This window comes from Choloepus didactylus, chromosome 17, assembly GCF_015220235.1.
Source record: "Choloepus didactylus isolate mChoDid1 chromosome 17, mChoDid1.pri, whole genome shotgun sequence".
NCBI classification, from domain to species: domain Eukaryota; kingdom Metazoa; phylum Chordata; class Mammalia; order Pilosa; family Megalonychidae; genus Choloepus; species Choloepus didactylus.
Genome location: NC_051323.1, coordinates 23,395,837 through 23,409,408, shown reverse-complemented (window position 1 = coordinate 23,409,408; position 13,572 = coordinate 23,395,837). Strand labels below are relative to the sequence as shown.

Below are 13,572 nucleotides of genomic sequence, written 5' to 3'. Positions count from 1 at the left end.
TCCCAGGACGCTCCTCTCTAGGCCACAGCTCCTCTTCAAAATGTCACTCTCAGTTGCTCTTGGGGCATTTGTCCTCTCTTAGCTTCTCTGGAGCAAAGTCTGCTTTCAATGGCTGTCTTCAAACTGTCTCTCATCTGCAGCTCCTCTCTCAGCTCCTGGGCATTCTCCAGAGTGTCCCTGTTGGCTGTAGCTCCTCTTCAAAATGTTGCTCACAGCTGCACTGAGTTCCCTCTGCCTGTCAGCTCATTTATATGGCTCCACTGATCAAGGCCCACCCTGAATGGTGGGGCCACGCCTCCATGGACATATCTCATCAGTTATCACCTACAGTTGGGTGGGGTGCATTTCCATGCAAACAACCTAATTCAAATGTTCCAACTTAATCCCCACTAATATGTCTGCCCCACAAGATTGCATCAAAGAATATGGCTTTTTCTGGGGGACATAATACATTCAAACCAGCACAACACAAAAATAGATTTGCTGACTCATATGGTAATTTTCTTCTTATAGAACTGCTAAGCTGTTTTCCACAATAGCTGCACCATTTTACATTCCCACTAGCAATGTTATATGGGTTCCAACTTCTCCACATCCTCTCCAACACTTATTTTCCATTATTGTATTTTTTTAAATGTAGCCAGTTAAGTGGGTGTGAAGTGGTATTTAATGGTGACTTTGATTCAGATTTCCCTAATGACTAGTGAACATCTTTCATGTGCTTGTTGGCCATTTGTACATCTTCTTTGAAGAAATGTCTATTGAAGTCCTTGTAAGAGTTCTTTAGATATTCTGGATACTAGTCCCTTAGCAAATACATGACTTGCATATATTTTCTTGCATTCTGTGGGCTTCTTTTCACTCTCTGACGGTATCATTTGATGCACAAGATTTTCTAAATCAAGTTTATCTATTATTTCTTTGGTTGTGTGTGTTTGAGGTGTTATATCTAAGAATCCACTACCAAATCCGAGGTCAAAAAGATTTACACCTATGTTTCATTCTAAAAAGTTTTATAGTTTTAGCTTATATTTAGATTGTTCATCCATTTTGAGTTAATTTTTGTATGTGGTATAAGGTAAGTGCTCAATGCCTTTCATTTGTATGTGGCCATTCTGTTGTAGTAGCATGATTCATTGAAGTGACTATTCTTTTCCCAATGAATGGTTTTGGAACTGTTGCCAAAAATTCAATTAACTAATGTGCAAGGGTTTATTTCCGGACTTTAAATTCTATTCCACTGGTTTTCTTGTCTATCTTTAGGCCAGTAACACACTGTTTTGATTGCTGTGGCTTTGTAGTAAGTTTTGATATACTTACTACATATCAAAAAACAAGCATTTTACATACATTATCTCCCTTCATTCTCAGTACTGTATTATGAAACTGATATTTTTTATCCCCTTCGACAGTCAGAGAGTCACAAAGTCTTACAGCCAAGGAGTGGCAGAATCTGGATTCAAAACCAGATCTGTCTGATTGCAAAGCCTATGCTTCCCTTAAACGATAAGCCACTCTGACTCCATGAAATAAAGAGAAACATTATGTCAAACTGAAAAAAGAAAACTTCTTGGCTTTTAAATTTCACTGTACGTATAAATGAATTGGGGACAAACCACCATACTTCCTATATTCAATCCTGCCAGCCAGGAATACAACATACATCTCATTTAAATGTTGCTTTATGTTTCTGGTAAAGGTTTGCTTTGCTCATAAAACCCTAGAGTTCTTTTAAAGATTATTCTTTGATGTGTTATTTTTGAGTGCTATTGAAGAATAGGATCTTTCAGTTATATTTTCTAAATGGTCAAAGCCAACCTCAGAAAAACATTGCTTTTAAAAATTTTTTATCTGGCCACTTTTTTGGTTCTAAAGGTTTCTCAATTGATTCTTTTGTACTAATAGGGAACATAATCATGTCACTTACAAATAATGATAAAATTATCTTTGTTACCATTGATTTTATATATATGTAATTCTTCACACATCTGCTTGCCATATGGTTGGGCAAAGACTTTCCAAATTATGTTTATATGGTTTACGTTTTATGGCATTTATTTGAATCTCATGATAAAGTTCAAATGTACTAACATACTTTATTCCTAATAATTCTGACTTGTTGTAGCAAAGCAGATCTCTTATTACATCAAAGCAGTATCCTTCTATTCTAAGTAGATGAAAAGTAGCATTTATATTTAGACTTTAAAAGAAACTTACCAAGGATGGCAAAGTGAGATGCTTCAGGGCTCTGTCCCCTCACAGAAGCTTTGAACAACCAGCAAGAACTGTCAGAAACATCTGTCTCAAAGCTCCAGAAAAGAGTTAAAGGGTTGCAGTAACAGGGTGCATGCCAATCAAGAAAAAGGCTACTCAAAAGCAGTAGGCTCTTGGGGTGCCCTGGCTTGCTCCTCCCCTCCCCCATCACATGCCTGACAAACAGCCCACGATCAGTGCAGATCTCTGGTCCTGGTTCCAGAGGGAGCGAGTAACTCTCATGCACATACTGAGACTGTGTAGGCCTGGTCCAGTCTCTCTGGCGGTGGCCTGAGGGGACTCACTGTCCCAGAACTTGCCCTGTCTGTAGAAGACAGCTCATAGGGCTCTCCTACAGAACGCTGTGGGAGAGCAGGCAAATGGCTACCCGGGGCAAGGGACTGCTGGCTGTAGGAATACAGTGCAGTGCCCCGATCACGAGGAAACTGTAATAGGGAAGAGTGGACATTTGTATCTGTGTAAACGGGGGAATTCCTAGGGCTAAGACAGGATGCTGCATAGAAAGGATCAGGGTGACCCCCACATACATTTTATTGTATATGAATTATATCTCAAAGTTGATTTTAAAAACCTTCAATGAATTTCTAAAGGCATTAGAATAAACCCAAATGCTTGATAAGGCAAGAAGGTCTTATAACATCTAATCCCTATTTTTCTCCTCAGCTTTATCTTGAGCCACTTTTTGGTCTAGTCGTGTTGGACTTCTCTCATCCATTAGTGCATACTGTGCTCTCTCCCAGCTCTTGACCTTTGCTGTGCCTCCTTGCTGGAGTGCCCCCTCTGCCCCCAACTCTTTTTTTTTTTTTAATGTTCATTTTATTGAGATATATTCACATACCACGCAGTCATACAAAACAAATCGTACATTCGATTGTTCACAGTATCATTACATAGTTGTACATTCATCACCTAAATCAATCCCTGACACCTTCATTAGCACACACACAAAAATAACAAGAATAATAATTAGAGTGAAAAAGAGCAATTGAAGTAAAAAAGAACACTGGGTACCTTTGTCTGTTTGTTTCCTTCCCCTATTTTTCTACTCATCCATCCATAAACTAGACAAAGTGGAGTGTGGTCCTTATGGCTTTCCCGATCCCATTGTCCCCCCTCAAAAGCTACATTTTTATACAACTGTCTTCGAGATTCATGGGCTCTGGGTTGTAGTTTAATAGTTTCAGGTATCTACCGCCAGCTACCCCAATTCATTAGAACCTAGAAAGGGTTGTCTATATTGTGCATAAGAGTGCCACCAGAGTGACTTCTCAGCTCCTTTTGGAATCTCTCTGCCACTGAAGCTTATTTCATTTCCTTTCACATCCCCCTTTTGGTCAAGAAGATGTTCTCCGTCCCACGATGCCGGGTCTACATTCCTCCCCGGGAGTCATATTCCACGTTGCCAGGGAGATTCACTCCCCTGGGTGTCTGATCCCACGTAGGGGGGAGGGCAGTGATTTCACCTTTCAAGTTGGCTTAGCTAGAGAGACAGGGCCACATCTGAGCAACAAAGAGGCATTCGGGAGGAGGCTCTTAGGCACAATTATAGGGAGGCCTAGCCTCTCCTTTGCAGCAACCGTCTTCCCAAGGGTAAATCCTATGGTAGAGGGCTCAACCCATCAAACCACCAGTTCCCGATGTCTGTGGGCATGTTAGCAACCATCGAGGTGGGGCAGGCCAATACCCCTGCATTCTCCACCAGCTCCTCAAGGGGGCTCTGTATATTTTTTTCCTTGTTTTTTTTTTTTTAAACTTTTTTTTTCCTAAATCAACTGTATGAAAAATAAAAAAATTTAAAAAAAAAGAAATAAAAAAAACATACAATAAAAGAAGATTTCAAAGAGACCATAACAAGGGAGTAAGAAAAAGACAACTAACCTAAGATAGCTACTTTACTTCCAACATGTTCCTACTCTACCTCAAGAAAGTAACCTAATATAGCAACATTTCTGTGAACTTGTTCCTACTATACCCATCAGAAATTAACAGACCATAGTCATTCCTGGGCATTCCCAGAATGTTAAATTTACCCACGATAGCTTATCTGTTCTTCTTGGATTATTGTTTCCCCTTCCTTAATTGCTCTCTGTCACTAGTTCCCCTACATTCTACATTATAAACCATTTGTTTCACATTTTTCAAAGTTCACATTAGTGGTAGCATATAATATTTCTCTTTTTGTGCCTGTCTGCCCCCAACTCTTAATCATCCTTCAGTTCTTTCTCAGGAAGGCCATCCCTCAAATCTTGAACTAGGATAAGACTCCTGGTATACGCTCCTGGGGCACCACTCCTTTTTCACTATACTTCATAAAATGGCAATTACTTACATGATTATTGATAATCATGTTTAAAGTTTGTTTTCTCCCTCTAGATTAGAAGCTCCACAAAACCAGGGATATCCATTCTGTTTGCTACTCTTTCCCCAGCACCCGATACATAGGAAACCCTCAAATATTTGCTTATGAAGGAAGAAAAAAATCTAAAAATCCTAGATAAAATATTAGCCTATTAAATTTAGTAATATATTAAAAATAATAAATGATATTTAAATAGTGTTCATTTTAGGAAATAAAGGATAGTTTGCTATCTGGAAGCTGTTTTAGTTTCCTGGCTGTTAAAACAAATACCATACAATGGGCTGGCTTAGCAGCAGGAATTTATTCTCACGGTTTTAGACAAGAAGGCTTGTTTCCTCCCAGGACCGGTATCTTCGGTCTTGTCTGACCATCTCTGGGGTTCCTTGGTTTTTCTGTCACATGGCAATGCACATAGAGGTGTCTTCCTTCAACTCCAGTTTCCATTAACTTCTGGCTTCTCTCTCCATCTGAGTTTCACTCTACTTATAAAGGACTCCAGTAATCCGGATTAAAGCCCAACCGGATTCAGCGGGATCACACCGTAACTGAAATAATATCTTGGAGAGATTTTATTTACCACGTACCCACTGGAATGCAGACCAAGACCAAGAACATGTGCAAAGTGCAAACTGGGGAACACAATTCCATCCACCACAGCCTGCTCTCTGGACCTCAAGAAGACATGTTCTTCTGATGTGAAAAGTACATTCAGCCCATCACAACATCCAAAAAATCTTAAGTCACGTCAGTGACAATGCTAAGCACAAAGTCTCAACAAAGTCAGGTAAGGGTGTGGCCCCTTCTGGGGCGAAATTCCTGTCTGATGGACCTGTGAAACCTAGAAAACAAGTTATCTGCTTACAATAGACAATGGAGGGAAAGGCATAGGATGAACATTCCCATTCCGGAAAGGGAGAAATTGGATAGAAAATAGGGGTTGTAGGTTCCAAACAAGTTCAAAACCCAGCAGGGTAAACTCCATTAGATTTCAAGATCTGCGAGTCAGCTACAGATCAGTGTTTTGTCCTCTGGGCCTGAAGCAGCAGTACCTCCACCCCTTCGAAGTGCTTGTGCAGTGGCCATGCTTTCTTCAAACACTGGGGTGAAAAGCCCCACACTCTTCCGGCATCTGAATAGCAGCCAGACTCTCTGCGAATGCCAGGGAACATGCCCTACCATTTCCGAGCACAAGGGGGCAGCACTCTTCCTGAATAACTGACACAAGGTTCACCCCCTCTAAGAGCCTGGGCAGACGGCCTGCCCCCCTCCAACCACAGGGGTGGACCTGCCCTTTCCACACACATGGGTGGACCTGCTCTCTTGGCCCAAGATCTTTTCAGTCCAGACCTTTGCTTCCATGGATCTGCCCTTGAAGTCATTCTTCCTGCAATTTGTCCTTCTCTGCCCCTCTTGGTCCAGGCTGGCAGTGTTTCTGTTCACACACATTTTGCAAAAACCTTGCTGGCTTTTCATGCAGTTTAAGTGGGTCCAAGCATCCAACAACATAACTTTTCTCAGATCCTTCCTAGATAACGTATTCCCAGTCTTGACTTATGCTGAAATTGCTGACTGGCTCCATGTTCAGCAACGCCCTCTTTAGCAAAGGGTTGTTGAGTTACACCCTCACGTGGAACCCTGTGCTCTTGGGACTCAATTCCCAAAAGCTCAGGGAGGTTCCTGATAGAGCCGCTTCTGGCCCTAATCTCAGAGCCTGTATGGGCTCAGAATTTTCCAAATCAATTTCTCGTTTCTTTTTTGCTTAAGAGTTCAGGTCTCAACTTATCTCTTTCCTCTTACATTTTACTAAAGCTGCAAGAAGCCAGGCTGCACCAGCCATACTTATCTTGACAATCTCCTCAGCTCAATATCCAAGTTCATTGCTTACAAGTTACACTTTCAATACAACATCCAAAAACAATTTTGTTGCGCTCTCTGCCACTTAATCAAGAGGACTGCCTTTCTTCCAATTTCCAATAACACATTCATTACTTCCTTCTAAGGCCTCGTTGGAAGTACCTTTAGCATACATATTTCCACCAGCAGTTTTTTTTTTTCCCCAGAGAAGTCTAGGCTTTTTCTATCACGTGCCTCACAATTCTTCCAGCCTTTACTTATCACCCAATTCCATCTCTACAAGCTTACGTATTTGTCATAGCAGCACCCCACTTTCTGGTGCCAAAAACTGTTTTAGTTTCCTAGTTGCTAAAACAAACACTGTAAAATGGGTTGGCCTAACAACAGGAATTTATTGGCTCACAGCTTCAGAGGCTAGAAGGCTTGCTTCCTCCCATGGTCAGTATCATCTGGCCAGCTGGCAAACTTTGTGGATCCTTGGCTTTTCTATCATATAGCAGTGCACATGGTGATGTCCTCTTCTTTCTCTGCTGGGTTCCATTGGCTTCCTGCTTCTGGCTGCTCCCCATGGCGTCTCTCTCCATCCGACTTTCACTCTGCTTATGAAAGATTCCCTTAATCCGGATTAAAGCCCAACCTGATTCAGCTGGACCACACCTTCATTGAAGTAACTTGTTGAAGAGATCTTAATTACCATGTGTGCACAACCAGCAGAATGTGGACCAAGACCATGTCCAAACTGGGATATGCAATTCAATCCACCACAGAAGTGTATTATATAATTTACCACACTGATGTGTAAAGGAGATAAAACATTATCTCTGTAGGTGGAAAAAGGAATAAAATGAAATTCAACACTCTCCCCAATTAAAAAAAAAAACCTCTTAGTGAAATATAAAAAGAATATTTTCATGATAAATATTATCTGAAACTAACATTCTAACATGTATTTAACAGTGAAACCCTAGAGATGGAGACACTCCTGCCACCACTAGTAGTCAACATCAGCCAATGCAAAAGGCCAGGAAAAAAAAATCAGAAAATGACACAAAGTTGTATACAAATTACGACTACCTGAAAAACCCAAGATAATTAACTGAAAAATTTTAATAAGCAAGTTCAGTAAGATAACTAGTTACAAAAACATTATAAAACCTATTTTTAAAACAGTGCAATATTGGCATAAGAATAGACAGATCTGGAATAGATTAGAAAGTGTAGAAAGACTTAAAATTTTGCTATATAAGAAATTACTATGAAACTCTCAGACCACTGAGGGAGCATGAATTATTTGATTGATTGTATTGGAACATTACAGAATGTATTAGAAATAGATTCTAATATGAAACCATGAATTAAAATAAATTTTAGATGAAGTAGACATTTAAATATTAGCAAACGAGACCACAAGAGCTCAGATGAAAGTACAGGAATGTGGTTTGTATATATAGGTGTGTAATTAATCTGCCGGTTAGGCAAGACTTCCCAAGATGGATCGTAATCACATAAACCATAAAGGAAAAGACTGATATGCTGGGCTGCATAAAAATTTAAAACATGTTATAAACAATGTGAAGAGGCAAATGATAAAAGATGAATACACTTTCAACATGAGATAAAAGAGATCACTAATTTTAACTTAAAAAGGTTTCTTGAAATTGTAAGACACACTTCAATAGAAAAATGGGCAAAGGCTTTATGAACATAGAATCCACGAAAGAAACACAAATGGTAACGAACATGTCTAGATTTCAAATTAACAATAACTAGAGAAATAAAAATTAAAATGAAATATTCCACCTCAGCTAAATATTAAAGTGATTAAAATATTTAAAAAATGATTTATTTTATCTACTGCAGAGGGAGATGATGGATCCTCAAATACAGATAACAGGAGGGTAAATTGCCTAGCCTTTCAAGATGTCAGTGGGCAATGCTTATAAAATGGCTTAACAAACAAATTTCTTCTAGGAATCTATGACAAGAAAATATCAGACAATTGTGGAGAAGTGGGTGATTTTTAATGCTATTCTCTTTACAACACTGAGAAACTGAAATAACCAGTAATAGGGGACTGGGATAATTTGATACATTCATATAAAAAATGACCCATGCAGACTTTAAAGATCATGTTCTAATTGTATATTTGACATCCGAAGATATATACAATAAATAGAAAAAAGTATCTATATATTCTGAAGATACCCAATACATACATATAAATTCAAAGACACCAAAATGTTGACAACAGTCATCTCTTGTTGGGGTTATGTATTTTCCCCATTTCTGTGTTTTTCTCTAATGTATATTCTTCGAAGGATAATAGAACTTTCTAAAATAGCTCAAAACGAAGATGCAAAGGAGTGGACTGCTAGATTGTTTTAAGAACATTGCGCACTGTGAATACTTTTTTTAAGGTTCTACAGGACCGGGTGAGTTGAATAGCTCTTAGGTGAGTGTTTCTCATAATGTATTCCATGGACCATGCTGTAAGAATCATCTGTCTGCTTTTGAAAGTTCAGTTTCTTAGGTACCACCCAGCTCTAATGAACCAAAAATCACTGGAGATGGCACCTATGACTGACATTTTAAGCAAGCTCCCAGGAGGTTCTTATGCATGCTGTTATCTGGGAACTTCTGAGATCTCCCTTATAAAATAGAGGGCAGACAAGCCAAGGTTGTCCTTGCAGAGAGTAAATGCTACAGTTTCCACAGCAACAGTTTAGATGAACCTTCCTTTCCCCTTGTTTTAGTTAGAAAGCTTACTTTATCACCTGTTATGTTTGCACATGTAGTTGTATCTATTTCTTGACTCTGTCCTTTCTATCAAATTGTGTTTTTTTCCTCCAATATTACAAAGCTATGAGTATTGTTCTATTTTATATCTGCTAGAACTAGATAGTAAGAGCTTTTATTACTTCTCGTGAAAGTCATTTATTGGACTCCTACAATTAGGCGAGATTTAAGTGGCAAAAATGCCACTCAAATCAGCTTTCCCATAATCAACAAATCATGGGCTACTTTTCAAGATCAGTTGTCTAAACTGGCCCTAATACAGAATACAACAGAGAAAATGTGATGTAGAATCTATCTCTCCCAGAACCGTCTGTTCCTACTTTCAGTATTTTACAGGGTCAGCCTGTCATGCAAAGGAACATTAATCAGATAGTTTCCTCCCCGGCAGATCCATAAAGGAAATTCACAATTCAATTTCCATGGTACTTGTCTCCTAATCTACTTCTTTCTTAAAGGGAGATACTGATTTCTTTTCCATGGTTTCCATCCTGTCTTAGCACCCTCCCCCCCACCTCCAAGTGAGCCTTACCGGCATGGTGATCTGGATGGGCTGCCGTTCTCCACTCTTGGTTGGGGCCACACCTTCTGTGTCATATGTGCCCGTATAAACAATTCGGTCCCCATCAGGCTCTTTAGACTTCAACTCCAGCGGGACGAGTACACCACCAATGGAGATGTGCCTGCAATGGACTTCAGTTGACCACATATGGTAGGACTTAGCTTAGGCAACCTGTCCTGGTTTGGACCAAGACCTCAAGCAGGAATCTTACAGGGTTTGGCTAAGGGGACATTGTGGTGTAGTAGAAAAAACTCTGAAAGGTCAAGAGGTCTGAATTCTCCAGCCATCTAGCTATGTGGCCTTAGACCAACTACTTAATCTCTCTGGACTGACCTCAGTATTCTCATTCAAGTCTGAGGTGGACTGTATCAATGGGACCCCTCTCAAATTACTTGTTAAAACCAGCAGCAGAGCCTTTAAAACCCCACCAATGTCCACCCCATCCCAGAACCAAATATTGGAATTTAATTGATCTGTAGAATGGTCTGGGCATTGGTACATTTATTTTAAGTTTCTCCAGATGATCCTAACATACAGTGAGGATTAGAGCCACTGGTCTAGATGTTCTCTAAAGACCCTTTCTGTTCCAACAATCAGGGGGTCTTATGGTTTGGGGTACTCTTTCTCAAGCCTACCACACAACCAGAAATTCTTGATGGCATCATTCCTTTGTGTTAGGACATTGGTTTTCAAAGTGTAGTCCTTGAACCAGCAGTATCAGCATCACTTGATTATTAGAAATGCAAAATTTTAGGCCCCACCCTAGAAGTGCTAAATGAGAAAATCTGGGAGTGGGACTCAGCAATCCGGGTCCTAAAAATCCTTCAAAGTGATTCTGATGCACGCTCAGGTTTGAGAACCACTGGGTTAGGGCCTTGAAAAAACCCTAGATCAAATTATAGTATAACTAGAAAAAATAGTTTTGTCATTAACACAAATTAGTTTCTTAGATTAGCTTGAAAAATAGAGAACTACCCAGAGGAAACTGAAATACAGAGCAGATAACTGGGGGAGAGGGAAGGGAGACATTGCCAAGAAAGAAGGGAAAGGAAAAGTCTGACTCACACCCAGGTGTACAGAACACTGGGAAAGGTGTTCATGGAGATGTGGGGGTACTGATAAATCAATGGACCAGGAGTACCAGAAACAACTCAGGTTTGGTTCAATGTCCTTCCAGGGCTAATATAAATTTTTTGAACTACCTAATGCAGGTGGACACTGAAGCTATAAAAGGTATCTGATGGATTCAAAGCCCTTTCCCTCCCATAATGTCCAGCATATGGTAGATACAATAAATATTGATTTATTTGCTCCTTCCAGACTATACTTCCCATCTAAGCTGAGAGGAAAGCTGAGAGGTAAAGGACCACACCGGGGTTCTTCCCTGACCAGGATATGGCAGGCTGCACTCTCCCACACTGACTTTCCCTCCCGCCAGAGGTTTATTGCGAGCATTAGGGAAGACATAATCTCTGCCAAGAATAAGCCAAAAAAGCCTTGGTGTGAGGATGTTGCTAACCCAATGCACTATCATCGGGCTGCAAAGACAACTCAGGAGAAAAAGAACTGGTCCTGAGCAAAGAAGGCTGCCTCTCTGACTTGTATCTGCCTTCTCACCGCCCCACCACCACCCCAGTCTGAGGGAGATGGTAGCCCTAACCCCCACCCCCACCCTCACCCTCACCCTCACCCTCGTCTTTACTTCTCATTCCTCTGTCTTTATCCCTCCTTCAGCCTCTCCTGCAAAACTGGAGCCGGATGCCAGCACCCGCCAGAGGAAGGCTGAGATTGCGGTGGATGAACCCCGCGGTGAACTTCTCCCATCTGTCCCACCCGGGCCACCCAGAGTCTCGTGCCGATCACGATGACAGCCCTCCCAGGGAGAGTTAGGCAGAAGGGGTGAAGAATTTGCAAAAAATTCAAAGAAAATCTGGCCTCCTGTTAGCTATTTTAAAGGGACCCACTGAGGTCACCACGATGGGAGGAGGGAAGTGAGAATGGTAAGGCAAAGTTGGAGACCAGGGGAAACAGAGAGCCGACCTCTACCCGCCACCACCCCACCCCCGCCCGCGGCCCTCTGGTAGCGGCGTGAGGCAGGAGGGCCCGGGAGAGGTTCGGGCTGACCCGGGGGCCTCCAGCCTGTGTCCGTACCCCAGGCGGGGCCCTGCGGCCGCGGCGCGCGCCCTAGCTCGGGCCCCCTCCCGCGGCCCGCACTCACTCGACCTTCAGCGTGCTGGGCTTAATCTTCACTTCCACCTTGTAGGAGGAGCCGGTGAGCAGCTTGATGGTTCGGATTTGGCCGAAGCGTTGCCCGTCCACCTTGAAGAAGACCAGGCCGTCGTTGGGCTGGATGCGCAGCGCGATGGAGATGCGCACGAGGCCCGGCAGATCCCCCATGGCTGGGCGAGGGGCTGGCGCAGGGTCCCCGGGGAGCCGGGCGGCAAGCGGGGGCTGCGACCCCGCGGCTGGAGCGCGGTGGGCGGAGAGGAAGCGCGGGGACGGAGAGGGAGGAGGTAGACGCGAGGCGGCGGCTAGGAACCGGTGCCTTCGTCGCCGTCCGCCTCGGCTTTTGAGGAGCAACTCGTGAGGGTGCGGCCCCTCGCTCCACCCTGGGAAGAAGTGGGCCCCGGAGACAGCTCCCGAGTCCGGAGTTTCTCCATTCCCCGCTCCCAGAGCTGCGCCCTCCCCTCCGGGTACCAGTGGACTCGCTCCGGCCCGCAGGCCGGGGCAGACCAGCGGCAGCTGGGGCGGAGAGAGTTAATCCTGTTTACGCACCAATGTCCCCTGCAGCCCGGGAAGAGCGCGTTTAGGCTCCTCCTAAAACGGCGCGGGGCGGGGAGGAGAGGTCTCGGGAGGGAGGGGCAGTAGGGCTAGGCGACTACTGCACTGTGGAGCGAGACCTCCGGGCTCCGGACACCACCGTGGGCGCCTAAAGAAAGTGGACACCCTTCCTCACGGATCGGGCCGCAGCTCCACGGGAGGAGATTGAGAGGGGAAAGGGAGACGGGAAGCAGGGCAGGAAACCGCTTGCCAGTGATTTAAAGATCAGGAAATCGAGTCTTTGCAAAGCTTAGAGGAAAAGGCGCAATTCCATCTAATGTAGACCGCAAACCACATCGGGTTCGGAACGTGAGCAAAAGAATGCGGTATATATTCAAATAGCTACACCTCCTTGTGCGTGTGTGTTTCCATTGTGGACAACCTGGTCTCAAGAATGTCGCGGTGTAATGATTCACGTACGGTATATTTACACAGATCTTGAAGGATAAGCTATTAACCCTATAAAAGGCATATATACCTAGGGCATAGCTGTTGACAATGGCCAAGCAGAGGGATGGGTCAAAGGATTTGGGGGAGGCCACCCCGTGCGACACCGCAGTTTATATTTGCATATTAAGCTTGATTAGAGAATCTTCGTGGCAGGAGTCGGTTGACAGCTCATGATTTTGGAAGCAAGGGAGACCAAAGGTATTAGGGCTTTTGTTAGCGGTGACTTCAGACAGGTGAGAGGGAGCACCTGCTTCAGCACTACTAAGGTGGACAGTACCAGGGCCGGTGAGAGCACCTGGGGAAACGCAGACGCCAATTAGTGAGGGCGAAAGGGTCGGAATGTGGCTGGTAGTTTTTAATTACATAGGCTAGATTGCTTTTCTTTAGAACTAACTTCATTTCCAAAGTGATCTGGTTCCTATATTATTTTATACACACACAAACTGCTTTAACTTCCATT

At 43.0% G+C, this 13,572-nt stretch overlaps 1 protein-coding gene across 1 annotated transcript in view; it reads right to left on the bottom strand.

Annotated features, from left to right (window-relative positions):
• CNRIP1 (cannabinoid receptor interacting protein 1) overlaps window positions 1-12,647 on the bottom strand; it is a 34,129-nt gene extending 21,482 nt beyond the window's left edge. The window contains exons 1-2 of the mRNA XM_037807310.1: window positions 12,061-12,647; window positions 9,813-9,963 (exon numbers count right to left, since the gene is read on the bottom strand). Coding sequence (XP_037663238.1) covers window positions 9,813-9,963; window positions 12,061-12,239 — 330 coding nt within the window. The 5' untranslated portion in view covers window positions 12,240-12,647. The remainder of the gene's footprint in view (window positions 1-9,812; window positions 9,964-12,060) is intronic.
• Between the last annotated feature and the right edge of the window lie 925 nt (window positions 12,648-13,572).